At 40.8% G+C, this 17,363-nt stretch overlaps 1 protein-coding gene across 9 annotated transcripts in view; it reads left to right on the forward strand.

Moving 5' to 3' along the window:
- sema6bb (sema domain, transmembrane domain (TM), and cytoplasmic domain, (semaphorin) 6Bb) overlaps nt 1–17,363 on the forward strand; it is a 147,629-nt gene that overhangs the window by 65,794 nt on the left and 64,472 nt on the right. For all 9 annotated transcript variants that reach the window (XM_058074295.2, XM_058074287.2, XM_058074293.2 and 6 more), the window contains 2 exons: nt 14,140–14,270; nt 16,541–16,655. In XM_058074295.2, coding sequence (XP_057930278.2) covers nt 14,159–14,270; nt 16,541–16,655 — 227 coding nt within the window. In that variant the 5' untranslated portion in view covers nt 14,140–14,158. The remainder of the gene's footprint in view (nt 1–14,139; nt 14,271–16,540; nt 16,656–17,363) is intronic.

A 17,363-nucleotide genomic window follows, 5' to 3' on the forward strand; every position in this document is an offset into this window, starting at 1 on the left:
TGGACACCATGGGACAGTTTGGCATGCGTTCACATCACATCACATCAGAAACTTTGGTGTGTTTGCTGTGGTAATACAGTTCATAAATGGGTGTTAAAGTGACAGTATGTCAGAGAAAATATAGTAAATATATCATAATTTATATAATTATGTATCACATGTTCAACCCAGCAGATGCTGTTTTGGTTTGGAATATTTGAGTTACATCACATAATATGTCATGGAAGTGTTTACTGTGCAACTTTTGGGCGCATGACAAAAATACCAGTGGGAGCGTTAAGTGAACCGTACCAAAGTGCATCAAAGCGTTTTTATTTTTGGGTCGCACCACAAGTAATATACAACATTGTCTACCTCCAACTTCTTGCAGATTACATGGTAACCTCATTTACTCTTTTCTGTCTCTGTTGCATTCAATTCCCTCATCAACCACATTCCATCTCTCCCTCAGCTGGAGACGTCCTCATTCCTTCCTTCCTTCCTTCCGGGTGTTACAGTCTTTGTAAACCTAACAGCTAGAGCTCGCTCTCCCCACAGAAGCTTTCCCCATCACCTTCCTTCTTTGCCCTTCAGCTTTTCAGATCTCTTTCTTTTAAAGCCCAGTCTCTTGAACTCATACAGCGCCACACACCCCAACGCAAAAAACAAATAACAAGCACACAACATAATCCACTTTACAAATGCATTCTAAAGCTGAGGGATATGAGAAAGGAGTGATAGGGGGGGGCTTTGGGCCATTGGCACGTAGATAAACAGCAAACAAGCATCTTGTTGAGTCTTTGTAGCAAAAAGCTAGTATCCACTCTTCCTTAGGTTCCGTCTGTGAGTAACGTTGAGCTGAGCGGCTGGCGAGGCATTGCGTGGCTCTGCCAAATAGTTTGTGTTAGCTGCTACAGTAACAATAACTTGGTTGATATATACAGGTCAGTTATGTAAATAACATTTTTAGCAGTAATGATGAATCAGGGACCCTTTAACTATGAATATATACTTATCTGTGTAACTCGAATACTCTTCTATGCTGAAAATATAAAACTTCTGAGTTTCAGTAATTCCAGGTCATGGCTTTGCTTAAAACCCACACAAAAAAACTCTTAAACATAATGTTTCAACCACTTATTGACAAGAACCAATAGAGAAATTGGTATTTTGCAATGTTTTTGCTTAGATTGGACCAGCAGCCATTTATTCAAAAGGTATATATTCTGCTCATACTTTAATTATTGAGAAAAAAATAAAAATTAAGCCATTACCATATGAGAGTAAAATTGAATACTTTCTGCTTTAAAGTGACAATTTTGAAGGAAATAATCATGGAAAAAATTTTGTTAATGTGGAAAAAAAAGAAGAAACAATTTCTTACAGAGAAAGGTCAAAATGTCACACAAAAAGTAGTTACTTTTCTGAAAAAGGGTGGAGTTGTATTTTCCACAAAATAATCTGACTTATGAAAAAAAATAAAATAAAAAAATTTAAATGTTTTGACCAAAAAAAGCCATGATGTTACATTTTAAAATATACAACTTTATTCTCAAAAAGTGACAACTGGTTTAAAAAATAATAATAATTCATTAAAAAAATTCCTAAATGTGGGGAGTTTCCAGTTTTATCCTCTAAATATCCAACAACATAGTCTTACATTAAAAATATTATTGTTTTTAGTAGTCTTTTGTACCAAGTAATTTTGCAATCGGTCAGTCTCAATGGTAGCAATGCATTCAATGTAAGAGAAAGAAGTACATTACGAGTAATCGCTATGATGCTTTGAGGGCTGCAGAGAGCGTTGTGAATGAAAAGATGGTTTGACGCAGTCTCAGAGAGGAGATGCATGTGGATGCTGAAGATAGAGACATACAGTATTTGGCTGAGCTGGCTGCCAGGCTCTCTTTGATTAACATGCTCCTCAGACACGGTGAAAGGGATCAAACTCGTGCACAGCCAAGCCTGGGAGTCCTGCCTGCAATCCAATTCTACTGTGCATGTCTTTATACCTGTTTGTTTTCACACACACATGCAAAGGGAGTGTGTGTGTGTGTGTGATTGACACCACAGTGTGTTTGTCTGTATGCCACATGAGATGTGACATTCAAAAGAAGCAATAAAGTGGGGGAGAAAAGGGGAAATTGATAGAGGTGGAATTTTTACAATGGAATAGGATGGAGGAGGTGGTCCTTGAAGATAGGGAAAAATCTATTTTTTTAGCTGCTGCACACAAAAGAGTGATAACGTGTCAAAACATGAACCTCTAGTGTATTGCCTGTGCTGTTATTTAACTGACAAACGTACCACATGATAGCACTTTTCTTAAACCCCTACATTTGAATTGACTTGAAATGTCTTGCACGGCTTAGTGCACTCCACAAAACTGCCTGTAACTTTAGGGTGTTGAGCCGTATCACCATAAAACATGATTCACACCTTTACGGCACTGACACGCACAGGTCTGGGAAATTTGGGCAAAATTGGTTGGAAAAAGTGGTCGCCGTCAAGTAATTTCCCATAACTCAATGAGTGACATTAATTTTGAGGATATCTGTATTACATGTATGCTAACATGCCTTTCAAAGCTTTGACCACAACCCATCGGGGAGTCAAAAAGGTCATGTGACATGGTGTTTCTGAATGTTGTCATTGGATTGGTGCAGTGGTTTACATACGGTCCCTAACTTATGCAACCGGCTATAAATGCTGTATAGGCTCGTAAGTGCTTTTTGCTGTTTAACTTGATTACGCAATGTAGCCCTTCAATCTTTCTTTGGTATTTTGGCTCGACAACAGCGACTGTCAGTATTCCCATTAAATTTCTGCCGAAGTTCCAAGAAGAATGCTAGCCTTGATTTTCCATTTAAACTTCTCCTTGACTGCCAGACGAACTCATGACTTATCCGGAAGAGCCTCATTCCATTAAATCTATCACTGCTGATTCCCAAGCAAAGAGGAACTTCTCATATCACATATATGATTGACGTTCTCCTGCAGTATTTATAACTCACGTCCTCGGGGGATGTGTTAGCGAAATAATAATATCAAGAGTGGTTCTGTCCTCCTCCACAATTGTTTTCATTGCGTTAGCAAGCTTTCTGTATTATTTATAACTACGTTGGAGATTATCGCCTGGTGTATTTTCCGTAGGTGACTTCACCGCCCCTCCCCTCCCTCTCCCGCTAGTGATGGATGGAGTTGCTTTCAGCCTCCTCGTCAGTCTGAGCGTGTTTTCTTTTCATTTTTAATGCGGTGGAGCTGGGTTCCGCCTCCATGGCTGGTTTGAAGAGTGATTTATGGCCTTGGCCCCTGAACCCTGCCCTGCTAATGATGGTTGTAAACTAGGAAGATGCCAAAGGTCAGTCCAAGCTCCGCTGTAGCGATGTCACATGATGCTTTGTAGATCTCTCACACATTGCAGTTGGATCAAAGCCAGCCGTGTTGGGAAGGATTTAAAGATGAATGGAAGTTACATAGAATTGATCCTGGCACAGCGTCACAACAAAATCAAAGCTGCCACACCTTAAAAATGGCTTGTTTTTTAAACTTGAAAACAATGTTAAGTAATACAGTATATTGTATGACATATATCTTATTATTTGCATTTTACCACAATTAGTTTGAAAACTATTGAAAATATCAGAAAAATGTTTTACTGCGTTTTGTTTTGGTAAACATGCACCAGAATCACCTATCTGCTTTGTTTGCAGTTGCGGAGGTGCAACCAGATAGATGTTCACTTTGTTATCGAGAGAATGAAAAATAGTTAATCAAATGTGGAGTCAATTGACGACAGCTTTTTACAACCTGAGCCGATCTATGCCAGCATGTGTGATCTCTAATGTTTCAGTGACATTCCACTTTCTGGCATCTTTGTTTACACATTTTGCCTGACTCTCACTTGGCAGGTCGCTAGGTCGTTTTTGTCCCACAAGCAAGCTACCAGCTACAATCACGTTCATGGGATAAATTAAAAATGTTTGCTTTCTTATTGTTATTTAAAAAAAAACATTTGAGAAAGAAGTTATTTTTCCAAGAAAATACTTCTGAAATCTTAAAAAAAAGAATTTTTAGATTTGCAACATCTACAGAATGTTTTCGAAACAAAGCTAGCCTGTTTTTTTTTTTAAGCTAGCAGCTAGCAGCTAGCCTGTTTTCAAAGAAACATTATATTTTTGGGGAGGAAACCATCTCGAGGGGGTCATAGTTTTCAAGAAACGTTGTATTTGATTTATTTATATTTTTAGATTAAGTTTAGATGACAGTTTTCAAATAAAATGTTTATCAGATTTTCAAGAAAAAAATTTTGTCTTCTGAAAAGTCATACAATTTTATAATTTTTTAAATTCATATTGAGACAAGGGGCTGTATGGTGTGTGGAGTTTGCATTTTCTCCCTGTGCATGCGTGGGTTTTCTCCAGGTACTCCGGTTTCCTAACACATTCCAAAAACATGCTAAGTTAACTGCGACTCCAAATTGTCCATAGGTATGAATGTGAGTGTGAATGGTTGTTTGTCTATAGTAGCATAGTCACGACCCTAGTTGATAATGGTGATGTGATACTTTGTAGCTCTCTCACACATTGCAGTCGGACCCGAGCCAGCCATGTTGGGAATCCTTTAAAGAGGAATGAATCATCATATGAAAGTCATATTGAGGGTAAAAGCTAGAATAAAAACCCGATCTCAGCTCCACTCTGAAAGTGATAATTAACTCAGACCCGGGCAGAAAATCTTTGTTCGACTGTCTTTTAGATTGTGACTACAGATGCTTTGTCGCTCTGTACCTTAGCAGCTATAATTTGGAGGTCTGTGAAGGTTAATGACAGTCATACAACTCCAGGGAGCGCACCGCTAATGCTGGAAGATATCCATTCATCAACAGTAAGCTATTACAGGTATTACATTACTGCGGTGGTGTTCACAACTCTAAAAAGGACGTGAGCCTGAGTTGGCCATTATCTTATTCCAATGTCGACCTTTAAGTCCGCTGGAATTGTATGACCACTAGACACATGGGGGGAAAAAAGTATTCAGGGAATTTATTGTGAGTTATGTGTATTTTTGTGTCCCGTTGCACATGCTGCAAATATTTTGCCCGTCATGCGCTGATATGGCGCTGCATGGGAAAATCAACAGACTGAACAGCAAAAGGTCACTCCTCATTTTTCATCTTGAGTGCACGTCTACTCTTTTGCTTTTTTTTCCCCACCCTTAATATTCTCACTCTGCCTCTCTTCCTCACGCTCCTAACGCTGAGTATGTGTGATGTTTTGGGAGGCTCACAGTGATGCAAATATGAAGTAAACCAACCCGGTTTGCTGAAGTCAAATGCAAAAGACAATTAAATTATGTGGGCAAGTGTTCACGGGAGGCAGTTTTCGTTTTTTTTAAATGATGCTATCCATTTGGATAGTACGTGTTTTGGTTTCTGCAGTGAATATGATATATCATTGCAGGGGTTAGGCTGCACGGTAGACGAATGGTTAGCGTGCAGGCCACACTGCTAGGAGACCCAAGTTCGATTCCACCCATCTCTGTGTGTAGTGTGCATGTTCCAAAAACATGCTAGGTTAATTGGCGACTCCAAATCATCCATAGGTATGAATGTGACTGTGAATGGTTGTTTGTCTATATGTGCCCTGTGATTGGCTGGTGACCAGTCCAGGGTGTACCCCGCCTCTCGCCCGAAGACAGCTGGGATAGGCTCCAGCACCCCCGCGACCCTTGTGAGGATAAGCGGTAGAAAATGAATGAATGGATGCTGTACGGTGGACAAGTGTGCGCAGTTGGCACACAGCCCACGCAGCTAGGAGACCCGAGTTCAATTCCACCCTCTGCCATCTCTGTGTGGAGTTTGCATGTTGTGACTGTGCATGCGTGGGTTTTCTCCGGGTACTGCGGTTTTCTCCCACATTCCAAAAACATGCTAAGTTAATTGGTGACTCCAAATTGTCCATAGGTATGAATGTGAGTGTGAATGGTTGTTTGTCTATATGTGACCTGTGATTGGCTGGTGACGGGTCCAGGGTGTACGCCCGAAGACAGCTGGGATAGGCTCCAGCACGCCTGCGACCCTCGTGAGGATAAGCGCTCGAAAATGAATTAATGAATAGCAGGAGTTGAGAATGCAGGGAGGAAGAACCGTAACATCCTTCTATTTCTAATGTCTTACATATTTCGTCACAAACTAGACATTAGACCACAAACTTTAAAACTCACATAAGTGACACAATTTTGTTTGTATAACTGACCAAGTAGGGTCCACTAAGGTAAACCTTCCTAAGTCAAAAAGCATGAATGTCAGACAAGCCCTACAACTATGATGGCTTCTCACATCATTTATGACAAAAAGAAGGTCTTTCTGTTTCTGTCTTTCACTTCTTACTGATAAATAGACAAACAACAATGTAACCTCCCCGTTCTCAGGGATTCACCATAGGTTGTCCCGCCATGTGCCATAGGCCTGTGCCGTTCTGTCGAGTGCTGTTCTGTTTGAGCTTTGAATGTCCAGAGGAAAAATAGTTTGTGTGCATAATTTGCATGACAACTAACCCGTGTTTCTGACTGTTGTAGAGTTGAACAGAAATGGTTGAAGTCAGGATCCCCGAGGTACACATTTGTCAAAAGGCACTTGAAAATGTTGTTAAAGCAAGTTGCATACAAGACGTAAAACTGCAAAGCCCTTTCCACAAAATCCTTTCCCACCAAGAAAAGACTGATAACCACTTTTTATAAACCAAACGTGTATAAGCTTGAAATCCTTTTGTAACTGTTCTTTCAGCCTAACTCGCCTGACAATGAAGTGAACAGAAGCCATAAAACTATTAAGGCCCTTCCCTTGCACTCCTTGCCTTCTCTCTATGACTCACTGCAGATAAACTGGGAGCACAAGATGGAGTCTTTCTTTGTCTTTCTGCTTCATTCATTTCGTGCATTCTTTGGCCTCACTCTCTATGTATATCCGGTGTTACTCGCTCCCTCCCTGTCAATGCATCACTTTGTTTCTCTCTCGCTCACCTCTGTTTCTCTTCATCACGCTCTGTATTGCATTGTTTTTGTCATTTCCATTTTCCTCGCTGGCCCTCTCCCTATTCTTACACCACATCTTTGCCTTAAATCCTCCTGAATCCTCCGTCCTAGACATCATCGGCACATTTTATTCCTTTATCCTCCTCCTGTTCCTCACGTCCCTGCTGCTCATCGCATCATTTGTTATCTGTGATCCAAGTGGCATCTGGCTATCATCTGTCAATAATTCTCCATTAAGCAGCCTCGACTCCTCTCTTGCTAACATGACAGTTTAAGCCAGGGTCTGGTCAGATCTGTGGGGTGTCTTTAAGCACATATTAAGCCAGTGGAACAACTAAACATCTATTTATATCCTTGTGTACTGCTGCGTGTAATTCTGAACTGTACAACAATGCACAGTCCCCTCATACGGATAAGTAGCACCCATTTTACATCCAATAACAATCGTAAAACATTGACTTTAGGCTCATCTTGTATAAAATTATAAGACATGTTGCTAAAAGGATCTGAGTGAAAGATGGAGGTCTAAATTCTCACAGGAGGGTAGGCTTTCTTTGGAAGTGTGAACGGGGTTTATCAAGAATAAGTACTTGTACCTGTACTCACATCAGTGTAATGCTTGGCAACCCCTCTGTCACATCATTTCATCAGAAATTCCCTTCTACTCTGTCACCCTTTTAAACTCAGCACTTAAATGCCTTAAGCTTGCAAAACGTGGTTCATGATGGTCTCCATAAGTCTTAAAGTTTGGACATTGAGCTGTCATAATGCATGACTTCAGCATACTGTATTACGTACGCCTTGTAGACATGTAATAACATATGTAATGTATACACAACTCTGGCGAGACCAGCCATGTTGTTTGGTTTAGAGTCAGTGCCACTGAGGAAAAGACAGGAAGCAGAACTGGAGGTAGCAGAGATGAGGATGCTGAGGTTCTCATTGGGAGTGACCAGGATGGAAAGGATCAGGAATGGATCCATCAGAGGGACATTACGTGTTAGGGGTCTTGGAGATAAAGTCAGAGAGGCCAGACTGAGATGGTTGGGACATGTCCAGAAGAGAGGGTGAATATATTGGTAGAAGGATGCTGCGTTTAGAGGAAGACCAAAGAGGAGGTTTATGGATGTAGTGAAGGAGGACATGAGGGTAGTTGATGTGAGAGAGACAGATGCAGAAGACAGGGTTGGATGGAGGAGATTGATTTGCTGTGGCGACTCCTGAAGGGAAAAGCCCAAAGAAAAAGAAGTGTAATGAGACCCCTATTGTCACCTTGACCCTCCGATTATTATTTTTTTACACCACATTGCACAGTAATATGACTGTATTACATTATATATAACAACTTAACTTTTTACCTTTAGTGATGATTTGCAGTGCATGAGGAACTGACAAAGAAATCTATATCTCTCTTTGACCACATGGCGATCCTTTAACATACACATAACACAACAGCAACAGAACCAATGTTGTAATAGCGGTAAGGAGCAAACTGCTCAGCCAACATTATTACCACTGATGAGTTCATTGCTAAAACTAAACTAAAGTACTGTAACTTGCATTAGTATCACACCAACAGCCGAGTAGCACCAACCGACATTTTAAAGCACCTTCAAAGGTAAGACAGAGATCCTTGATGCTGACCACTCATTATTCTTCAAATGCAGCCACTGCTATCTTGTGCAACAGGGGCTTACTTCCAGCCACAGCTGCAGACTACTTAACCCGGTGCTAATTTGAGACCCCTAGGGGGTTATTTGCTTTGGTAAACCACGCACCTGGCGTCGAAAGGTGTCTCTTCAATAAGAGTGTTAATTGGAGGATTTTTAGTGTTAACTGGGAGTAATCTGAGATTGGCTGGCAAACAGTCCAGGATGTACCCTGCCTTTCCAGCACACCCCCACGACCCTGGTGAGGATAAGTGGCATTGATGGACTGAGAGTTACCAAGAAGTTTTTTCAAAGAAGTGAAAGCAGTTTGAATAAGTGGGTAAAGGATAGCCAGTGACCAATCGGCTATTCCAAGTGTTTTATTTTGTTATCACAGTAATTAACTTATTTTAACAACTGTATGAAATGTTACTTAAAGCATTGCCTGTACAGTTAAAATGTTTTGCAAATCCGACAAGTCATCTTAACATGTCACAGAACTGAATATAGGCCACTTATAATCCGCCATTTTCTGTTAGTTTGCATTTAAATGTAAGTACTTACGCGGGAAGAATGAAGCTGTATAAAAAGTGAAGCATGACGAGAGGCTGAATGGGAATAGGTAGACTTAGGAGAAGAGAAAATGAGTGCCATGGCAACCGTAAAATGGGACGAAAACCTTTCATGGAGTATTAGCGTCTTCATTGGATGATGAGGTGTTCCATTTGAATGCAAAGCGTCCAAAACTCTTCCAAGCAGAGGGTCACTGGATTATAAATTATTTGGCTCTTTGAAACGTCTGCTGTCAAGATGCAAGACAATCACCTTGAATTAGAACCCACATGAAGGCATTACACATCAAATTGAGATTGGTCCGTGATTTGATGTCTTTGCTGTTCAACTTTATTATAGTGGTGACAGCGCAATGTTTCCTAAATGACTTTGCCAGGAATTGGAGGAAATTAATGAGCAAATCTCGTTGGAAGCAAAGCTGGTGAGTTTACAAGTCCAATTTCATTAGTCGTATACACACACACATTCACGCGGTCTCTGCGGCTGGGATGCTAAAAGCTCAGCTGCGGTTTTTGGAGATTTCCCTCCGCTCTCATCACTTGCCATCTGTATTAAGTTGGCAGGCCCGATCACAATCAATCCCAGAATATGTCTGTCAAGAAGCTTTTTATCTAATATTATCGAAGGCAGGGTTGGGGCAGAAGATTGAAATCAAGTCCTTTGTATGCAAAAACCTGCTCCATATCAGGTCAGAGTCCTGGCAAGCCAACAGGGATGGACCAACGCTGCTAACATGTAATGACTGAATCTCGAAAATTATGTATCTTTTGTGACACATTTTTCCACATCAATTATGGGCGAAACAGACAAATGCATAACCACAGCCCCCAGCCACAGAACCATATACAGTTTTACCTGAGTTTTTTTCTACACATTCAGCTGCCCCGTAACTTCTCAGTGTTCTATCAAGCCAACAAGAATGGACCAATTTTTTGCAGGTAATTTATTTTACAAACTACTTGACCAAAACAGACATGACATCCTCTTGGAAGGCAAGTTCTAACAATAAAAGAATAGGTGCTATCATATGCTAACACAATGGTTATTCAGCTACACGAAAAATATACATGAACAGAAAAGGTGTCCAGTGTTTATGTAACATAAACAGTTTTTTCATTTATAAGTCGCAGGAACAGCCATCCTATGAAAAAAAGTGCGACTCATAGTCCGGAAAGTATTGTATTTTTTGCAAGACATGCCAAATCACATGCCCTCGTTGGGCTGTTTAAGGCCCAGCTACCGTAGGTTGCTCATCCTTGCTGCAAGTGACAAGATTCCTGTGCTGTCATGTGCTCACATTGTATAGCACCGACTCCAAATTGTAAAATGTATACGCCTCATTTGAGGATAATAGCATACTGTTGTACAGCTTGTTCTACGCGCCGAGCCTCCCCAATGGTCTCTGCTGTAGCCATTTGTCATAATTACCACAATACACACACTTGATTTTATACTCTACCTAATGCGTAGCTACTTATTCTGCAGTGCTGCGAAACAGCACAGCCCATGGTGTGTAATTATACCAATGGCGTGACATTTATTCGTGCATTATTAATAGCAGCAACAATAGAATCTCTGATTGGAAACACTGGCTTCTCATCTTCTCTCGCGCTTATCTCTCACCACATCTCTCGCGCTTTCTTCTCCTTTGCGGTGACTTCACCTCGCTTGGTCGTGTTCGTCGGTGCTGAGTAATTAGCATCCCTCCGATGTCGGGGGCAGGGAATTTGAGAAATGCACCCCCATAAAGATGATGTGTCCTGATAAGGTTATGTCTGAGACTCCATTAAGACGATGTGCTGCACAATGGTGCTGCTTTGTGTCCTTTGGGAGCAAACTGTGTGAGATTGGGTTCCTGGAAATGAAGCTGGTTGAATATGTACGTAGAGTGTAACAGATCAGCTTACACCATTGCTAGATTTTTTTTTTTAATGTTCAGCATTGCTCGGCTTGTGGAACATGCTGGTTCACTTCCTCTTTCAAACAATATGTGACACAGGAAATCATCGAAATAGAAATATTCAGTTCCGGGATCAAACTGATAAGCTGAAGTATGCAGGGCATCTGTAAAGTCTAAACATAAATTAACTAACAGGGATATCAAACAAAACAATAAAATTAGACTCCACTTTAACATAGTGATGTTTTTCCATCACTCACTGCAATTGTCAATGTTGGAAAAATATAGTAAAAGTATAGAAAAAGTGCACACATTCTCAACAGTGTCCGGCGTCTCTGGGTTTTGTGTGATATGCACAGGCAAGTAAACACAGGATGTACTATGAGAGGTAATCTCTGTAAGATTTTTGTGTGAAAGAGACTTCGGCTAACAAATTTAATTGAGGATGCATAAACAAATGTGAATTACTGTACTCAAATGCAACAATGAATTATTAAATACATTTTCTCATTAACGAACAACAAAGTTAATCGAAAAAAGATAAGCATTGTGTAATTAATAGCTTGCCCTTGTAGTAAATAGCACTTGTGGTCATTGTTTCACAAACATATACGGTTTTACACAAAAACTAACCTATAAGATAAAAGGTAAGGACTAATTGCTCTACAAAGCATTTTTATGTTTGGAATTGTTTCTTTTTATGCTTGGATTAGTTAGATAGTAGGATTAGATTACAGTTAATGTACTACTTACAGTTTAATGTAATTTGTGTAAGTATAATTGTAGCTCTGCTGAAATGAACTTGAATGAGTGACAGATGTAGCAAGTCTTTGGAAAGTAGGCACCAATATGGAGAGCAATGGCGTGCATAGTGGATGCCATATGTTCACAATGTGTTTGTTTATGCATTGTATCATGCAAAGGGCATTTGTGACCGCAGTCAAATACATGAGGAGATCTAAACGTGGATATTGAAATGTGAGGCGCTTCAATTGTGCATGGCCGGAAAGGCAGCTAAAGTGTTTCATGTTGGCAGGTCAGAGTGGAAGCCACTTGATTCTCAAAGCGAAAGATTACATGGTGACTCATACAGAGTTCATTCGAACAAGATGTTGGGGGGTTTTTTTTATGAGGTTTTTGGAAGTGCGCTTTATTTCCATAACGTGCAAACATGACTGATCATTACAAATGAGACAATCCGACACAAGCCTTTAGAGGATTGTGGCTTAATAAAGATTCCATTGCTGTTAGTCCTAGTTGTGTAAGAGTAGGCCTAGCAGCTTTTTGGCTTGCTTGAATGAAACTTGTTGACTCTTTCATATCCAATGGTGTTGATGGATTTTACACTACTCGGTAGGGATTGGGTCAATCCCTTCAGTATCAGTATTGGCGTAATTTACAGCACATACTGTACAGGGAACATGTCTTTGTGCTTTAGAGTTGTCAGCAAATGTAGCTGGAAGAATATTAGCAAACATAGCCAGGGCTCTACATTAAAAACAAAAATTACTTGCCCATGTGGGATCCTTAGGGTGAGAACTACTTGCCCGAATATGCTGATAAGTCATCAAATAATAGTACTGATGCATTGTATTTGGAGAAATGTCTGAAAAGTATGTTAACATGGCATGCCATACTACCTTACACATCGTAGTTGTAGTAAGCAGTGATATTTATAAGTTGTGCACCACAATGAAACATTATTGAATAGACACATTTGTGTACTAGTAAAGTGTTTTTAATCCAGAAAAAAATGCTCAATGGTCAAACAATAATTTGTGAAGCAAAGGTGAGAAAAATACACAGAGAAATGCAACCACTAGATTTTGTAGCTTGTGCAAAATCAGCACTTGGTATTGGATCTAATGGGTGGTGTTTCATTGTGACCACTTCAAATTGTCACAGCAATGTGATTCACTCACCTGTGCCATCGTTTGATTTGCTGCCGCTAATAAAATACTTGTTTAGGAGGCACTGTTTCATCACTTTTTGCTGTTTTCCTTCAGAAGTTGTTCAAGAATTAGACGATGTTGGCAGGGACGCCATGATAGATGTTTTTGTAGTCAAACGATCGCTGATTGGTTGATCGCGAACAAGAACGGGTGTGGGTAAAACGCGGACAGTGGACTAGGGACCGCGGTCTAAATAAACGATTCTGATTCCATTTCAGGATTTGGAGAAGGATTGGTTTGCAAATTACCACCGGAATTACGCAGTCCGTGTTTTACCAACACCCAACAAGAACCGCTTTTAAAAAAACTCTTCCGACGGGAATATAACTGATTGGATTTACTTGCCCGAATTTTGTTGTAACTTGCCCCGGGCCATCGGTACATCGTTATTGTCGAGCCCTGATAGCCAAAAGAGTATCAGGGAAAAGGTCAGAGAAAAACAGAAGTTCAAACGTTTCATCCAGAAGGAACTCTTGTTATTGGAACCGTACAATACGACTCATAATCAGAATCATTGGGAACTGGTATCGGAGCAAGGAATTGGAATTGGAACCGGAGTCTTTCAAATTCAAAAGACGCCCAACCTTAACCTGACTTTTTTGGTCATTAATGTACAGCAGGGGTGGGCAAACTGAGTTAACAGTTGATTTAACAAAATTGACCAGGGGCCAAACTATATATTTTATTTGTATCATTCTAACAGTCCACCTGGAATTCCAGTATTTGTCTTATTTTTTCTGTAAAAGTGTCATACAATCTGCGATATATGCTTGTGTCGCTTTTTTCAGGAGCACATTAAACATCAGACCACATCAAATAACGAAAGTGAAACTGTTAAAAATAACTATTTAAGACTGTTATCTTTTGTTGCCAGCTGTTTAGACAATAATGTGTGTTGAGCTGCACACAGACAAGTATATGCACGTTTACTTTTTAGAATATAATGCAAGGAGTGTACTCATCATCGTGAGGCACTGTATGTAAATTGAAATAAGCTTCATTGAGGTCATTTTTCTGTGTAACACTCTTGCCTCCTTCTGTCTTTGCACAGACTCTGCTATTCTGTTGCCATGGTGACAGCGGCCCCTCCCTTCCTCTTCCTCCTGCTGTGCTGGCTCCTCCAAACGGCCTGCTCCGCATTCCCCGAGGAAGCCGGCCCGCTAAACTTCATCCCCACAGACGGTATGGACTTTCTTTCATCACACACTCCTGAACACCTCGCTCTTTCACCAAGGTCACGACATGTGAGGTGCCTGGGGGTCTCACCTTCACGCATACGGTGTTGAATTGGGAGGTGCAGAGAGGTTGCAGTGTGGGATGTGGAGGTCAGGCATGCTCCTACACAAAGGGTGCTGCCATGGTTCGGAAATGAAGAGAAGGTGTTGGAGTTGCATTTATGACTTTCCCACACACTTACTTCCAGAGTCTCTGGAGATGCGGCTCCTTCCACACTCTCAGACTTTGAGTCTCCATATCAGCCTGGCAGGACCGACCTCTACTGATTGCGGATCGATAATATTGATCGAGGGCTTCCCAGCCAACTTAATGTATCAATAGCAAGCAGTTCTTTAGTAGTTTAAGGGTGCCTTCACACTTGTCATGTCTTGTCATGAACTCCTGTGCTCGAGATGGCTTTCGGTCTACTTGGTAGTGAATTCTGGTTTGCTTCGGTTCACTTGAGCTCAAATGCGAACAGTAAGCAAACTGCACCACAGTGCACACCAAGTATCTATCCGGAAGTGGCACGTGTGAACACATGTGTCCCATCCAGTCTTCAAGATTGGGATTTAGGTCCGATCCACTGTATTTTGGAAGAGCAAATAATATTGGCCCTTGCCACGAGATTTGGCCAATTTGGTTGCCGTATCATGTTTGTAACTCCGGTGTTTACACGTTCCTCCCGTGGGTGGGTTTTCTCCGGGTACTCCCCGGTTTCCTCCCACATTCTAAAAGTATGCATGTCTCTAAATTGACCATAGATATGAATGTAAGTTTGAATGGTTGCCTGTATGTGCCCTGAGATTGTACCTCACCTCACACACTTATTCAGCTGGCTCCAGCATACCTGGTGACCCAAGTGAGGATAAGTGGCATAGAAGATGGATGGAAGAGCACCAGTGTTAGACACACAGAGGTAGAGCGCAGAGCATAGAGGCAGCGCTTCCAACACATTTTCACTTTCATTTTTTGTCATTTCTTCATGCCTTTTGCTGTCATTGTAACGCCGGTTCTTGCCTTTGGTCTGTGTAGCATTCATATTTGAGCTCAAGTGAACCGAACCATACCTGAATTCACCTGCAAGCGGAGATGGATGTCTGTCTGCTTGTTTGGTGCAACCAGGTTTCAGATGATCATATTCACACTGACCACACGGACCGTACGAGAAGAGCAAACACACTGGAGTTCCTTTTGATCCAGTCTATGCAGCTAAAAAAAAAAAAACACGAGGCAGTCTCATTTTGATGGACACTCTGTGCAAATGATCTGGAACGTGTATGGTGTAAGAAGGTTAGACAGGAAGAAGAAAGATGAATGGTATCAGATCAGGATGGATTAATATGAATGAAAGGAATTAGGATAGGAAACGGGCATGGACAACTAAATATAGACGAAGAGGAAATCAGATAAATGTGGACTATGAAGATGTAATGATGGGAGGAGATTGGACACTTACACACTCGGACATGCGGCCATCAGCAGTCATTCATCTGAGGAACATTTTAACAACAGCCATGATCTTGTAACAAAATTCACATTTTTCTTGCTGGACCTTGCTGTGATGTAACTATGAGGCGTCTTTTGAATACCCTATGTCTGCGAAAAATCTGGTTTACATGTTGACGTTGGTATGTAATGTGTAGTTAAAATACACGTTGCTGGAGAAGATTTATAGTCCCGGACAGCCTTTCCTGTTTTGGTTGTTCTTATTACATCTTGTCTATTTTCCAGACTATAAATTGCTCCGGAGTATAATTTGCACCATAAAAAATTAAAACAACATATAAGTCCCACTGGATTATAAATCGCATTTTTGGGGGGGATATTTATTTTCTAAAATCAGAGACCGTTCACTCCAAACATTTTTTCTGCTCTTTGATTATTGTTTTCAGCTGACAGAAGACAGAAGATCTGTCATTTGTCCACCTTGCCTTTGCCCGGCAAAGCAGGATGTTGTTGCAAGCGTTTTTCATCACATCCAGAATACTTTTTGAACAGTAACAACCACATGTGACATCACATGTCTCGGATCTCAGTAAAAGGGCAAAGGTGTGATTTTCTGTGTTACTGCTCTGAAGCAACAATCTTGCAGGATCTCTGTGTGAAAGAAGCACACATGGCATCAAATGACACAAGTGTCTCTAAAATGAGATGTGACTCAACATAAACTTGCCAAGAATGAATGCCAGATTGAGATCAGTAATTATATGTCTGTGTCTTCCATCTTGTAATAGTGTCAAGGCGCTATCCGGTGTTTCTGGGCCGACCTCACCATACATGGCTGAGACAGGAGCCTCTCCATATCCAGAGGATTCTTCAAGTCAACCGAACATTGTACATCGGAGCCAGGTACTGTGCATTTGTAAGATTTAGTCGAAGTGAAATACGACATACACTGTATGACCCCTCAATGTTACATCACTGCCATTGTAGACAGTTGATATATGAAGTCATTATGGTTGGAATGGTACGCCATAATCACGGGTTGGTATGTACAGTACCTCGATTTTTTTAAGATCATTGTTCAGTTCATTTTGGGTATTGTAAGGAAACAAAATCCAAAGCAAAACTGCTGAGCTTTTAAGTAAAGAATAAGAGTATGAATATTTTTTTCAGTGAAACACAACAAAAACTACAAACCGCTAGCAGGTAATACTTTGGTAAATCTAATTCCTGATGGCTTCTTTTGTTTTACTTGTCTTGAGGATGATCATAAACAGGAGACTTTTACGATAGAAGGCTTTTTTTCAATCTCTGGCTTCTCCTTGGCATTATTGCAAGCATATCTCTTGCTAGCCAAAAGCTAAGCTTTACGGAAGTGTTCCTATATTGCAAGGTTCTTACACTTACTGTCTCATTTGTCTCTGTGGTAGAGATGGGGGTCATTTCCAGTTTTCGGATGCGTTCGCTCACATACCACTTTTTCCACTGTGGCTGGTTCAAAGCTGGTTTGGAGTAGCTTTTCAGAACTTTTGTTTTCCATTATCGTGGTTTCACAGCAGTGCTAAACTGGATGTTTTTTATTTTGTTCAACTTTGGCTGCAACAGCTTGCTGGG

The sequence above is a fragment of the Doryrhamphus excisus genome, linkage group LG4, assembly GCF_037039965.1.
Source record: "Doryrhamphus excisus strain RoL-2023G ecotype Guam linkage group LG4, RoL_Dexc_Guam_v1.1, whole genome shotgun sequence".
Classification (NCBI taxonomy): domain Eukaryota; kingdom Metazoa; phylum Chordata; class Actinopteri; order Syngnathiformes; family Syngnathidae; genus Doryrhamphus; species Doryrhamphus excisus.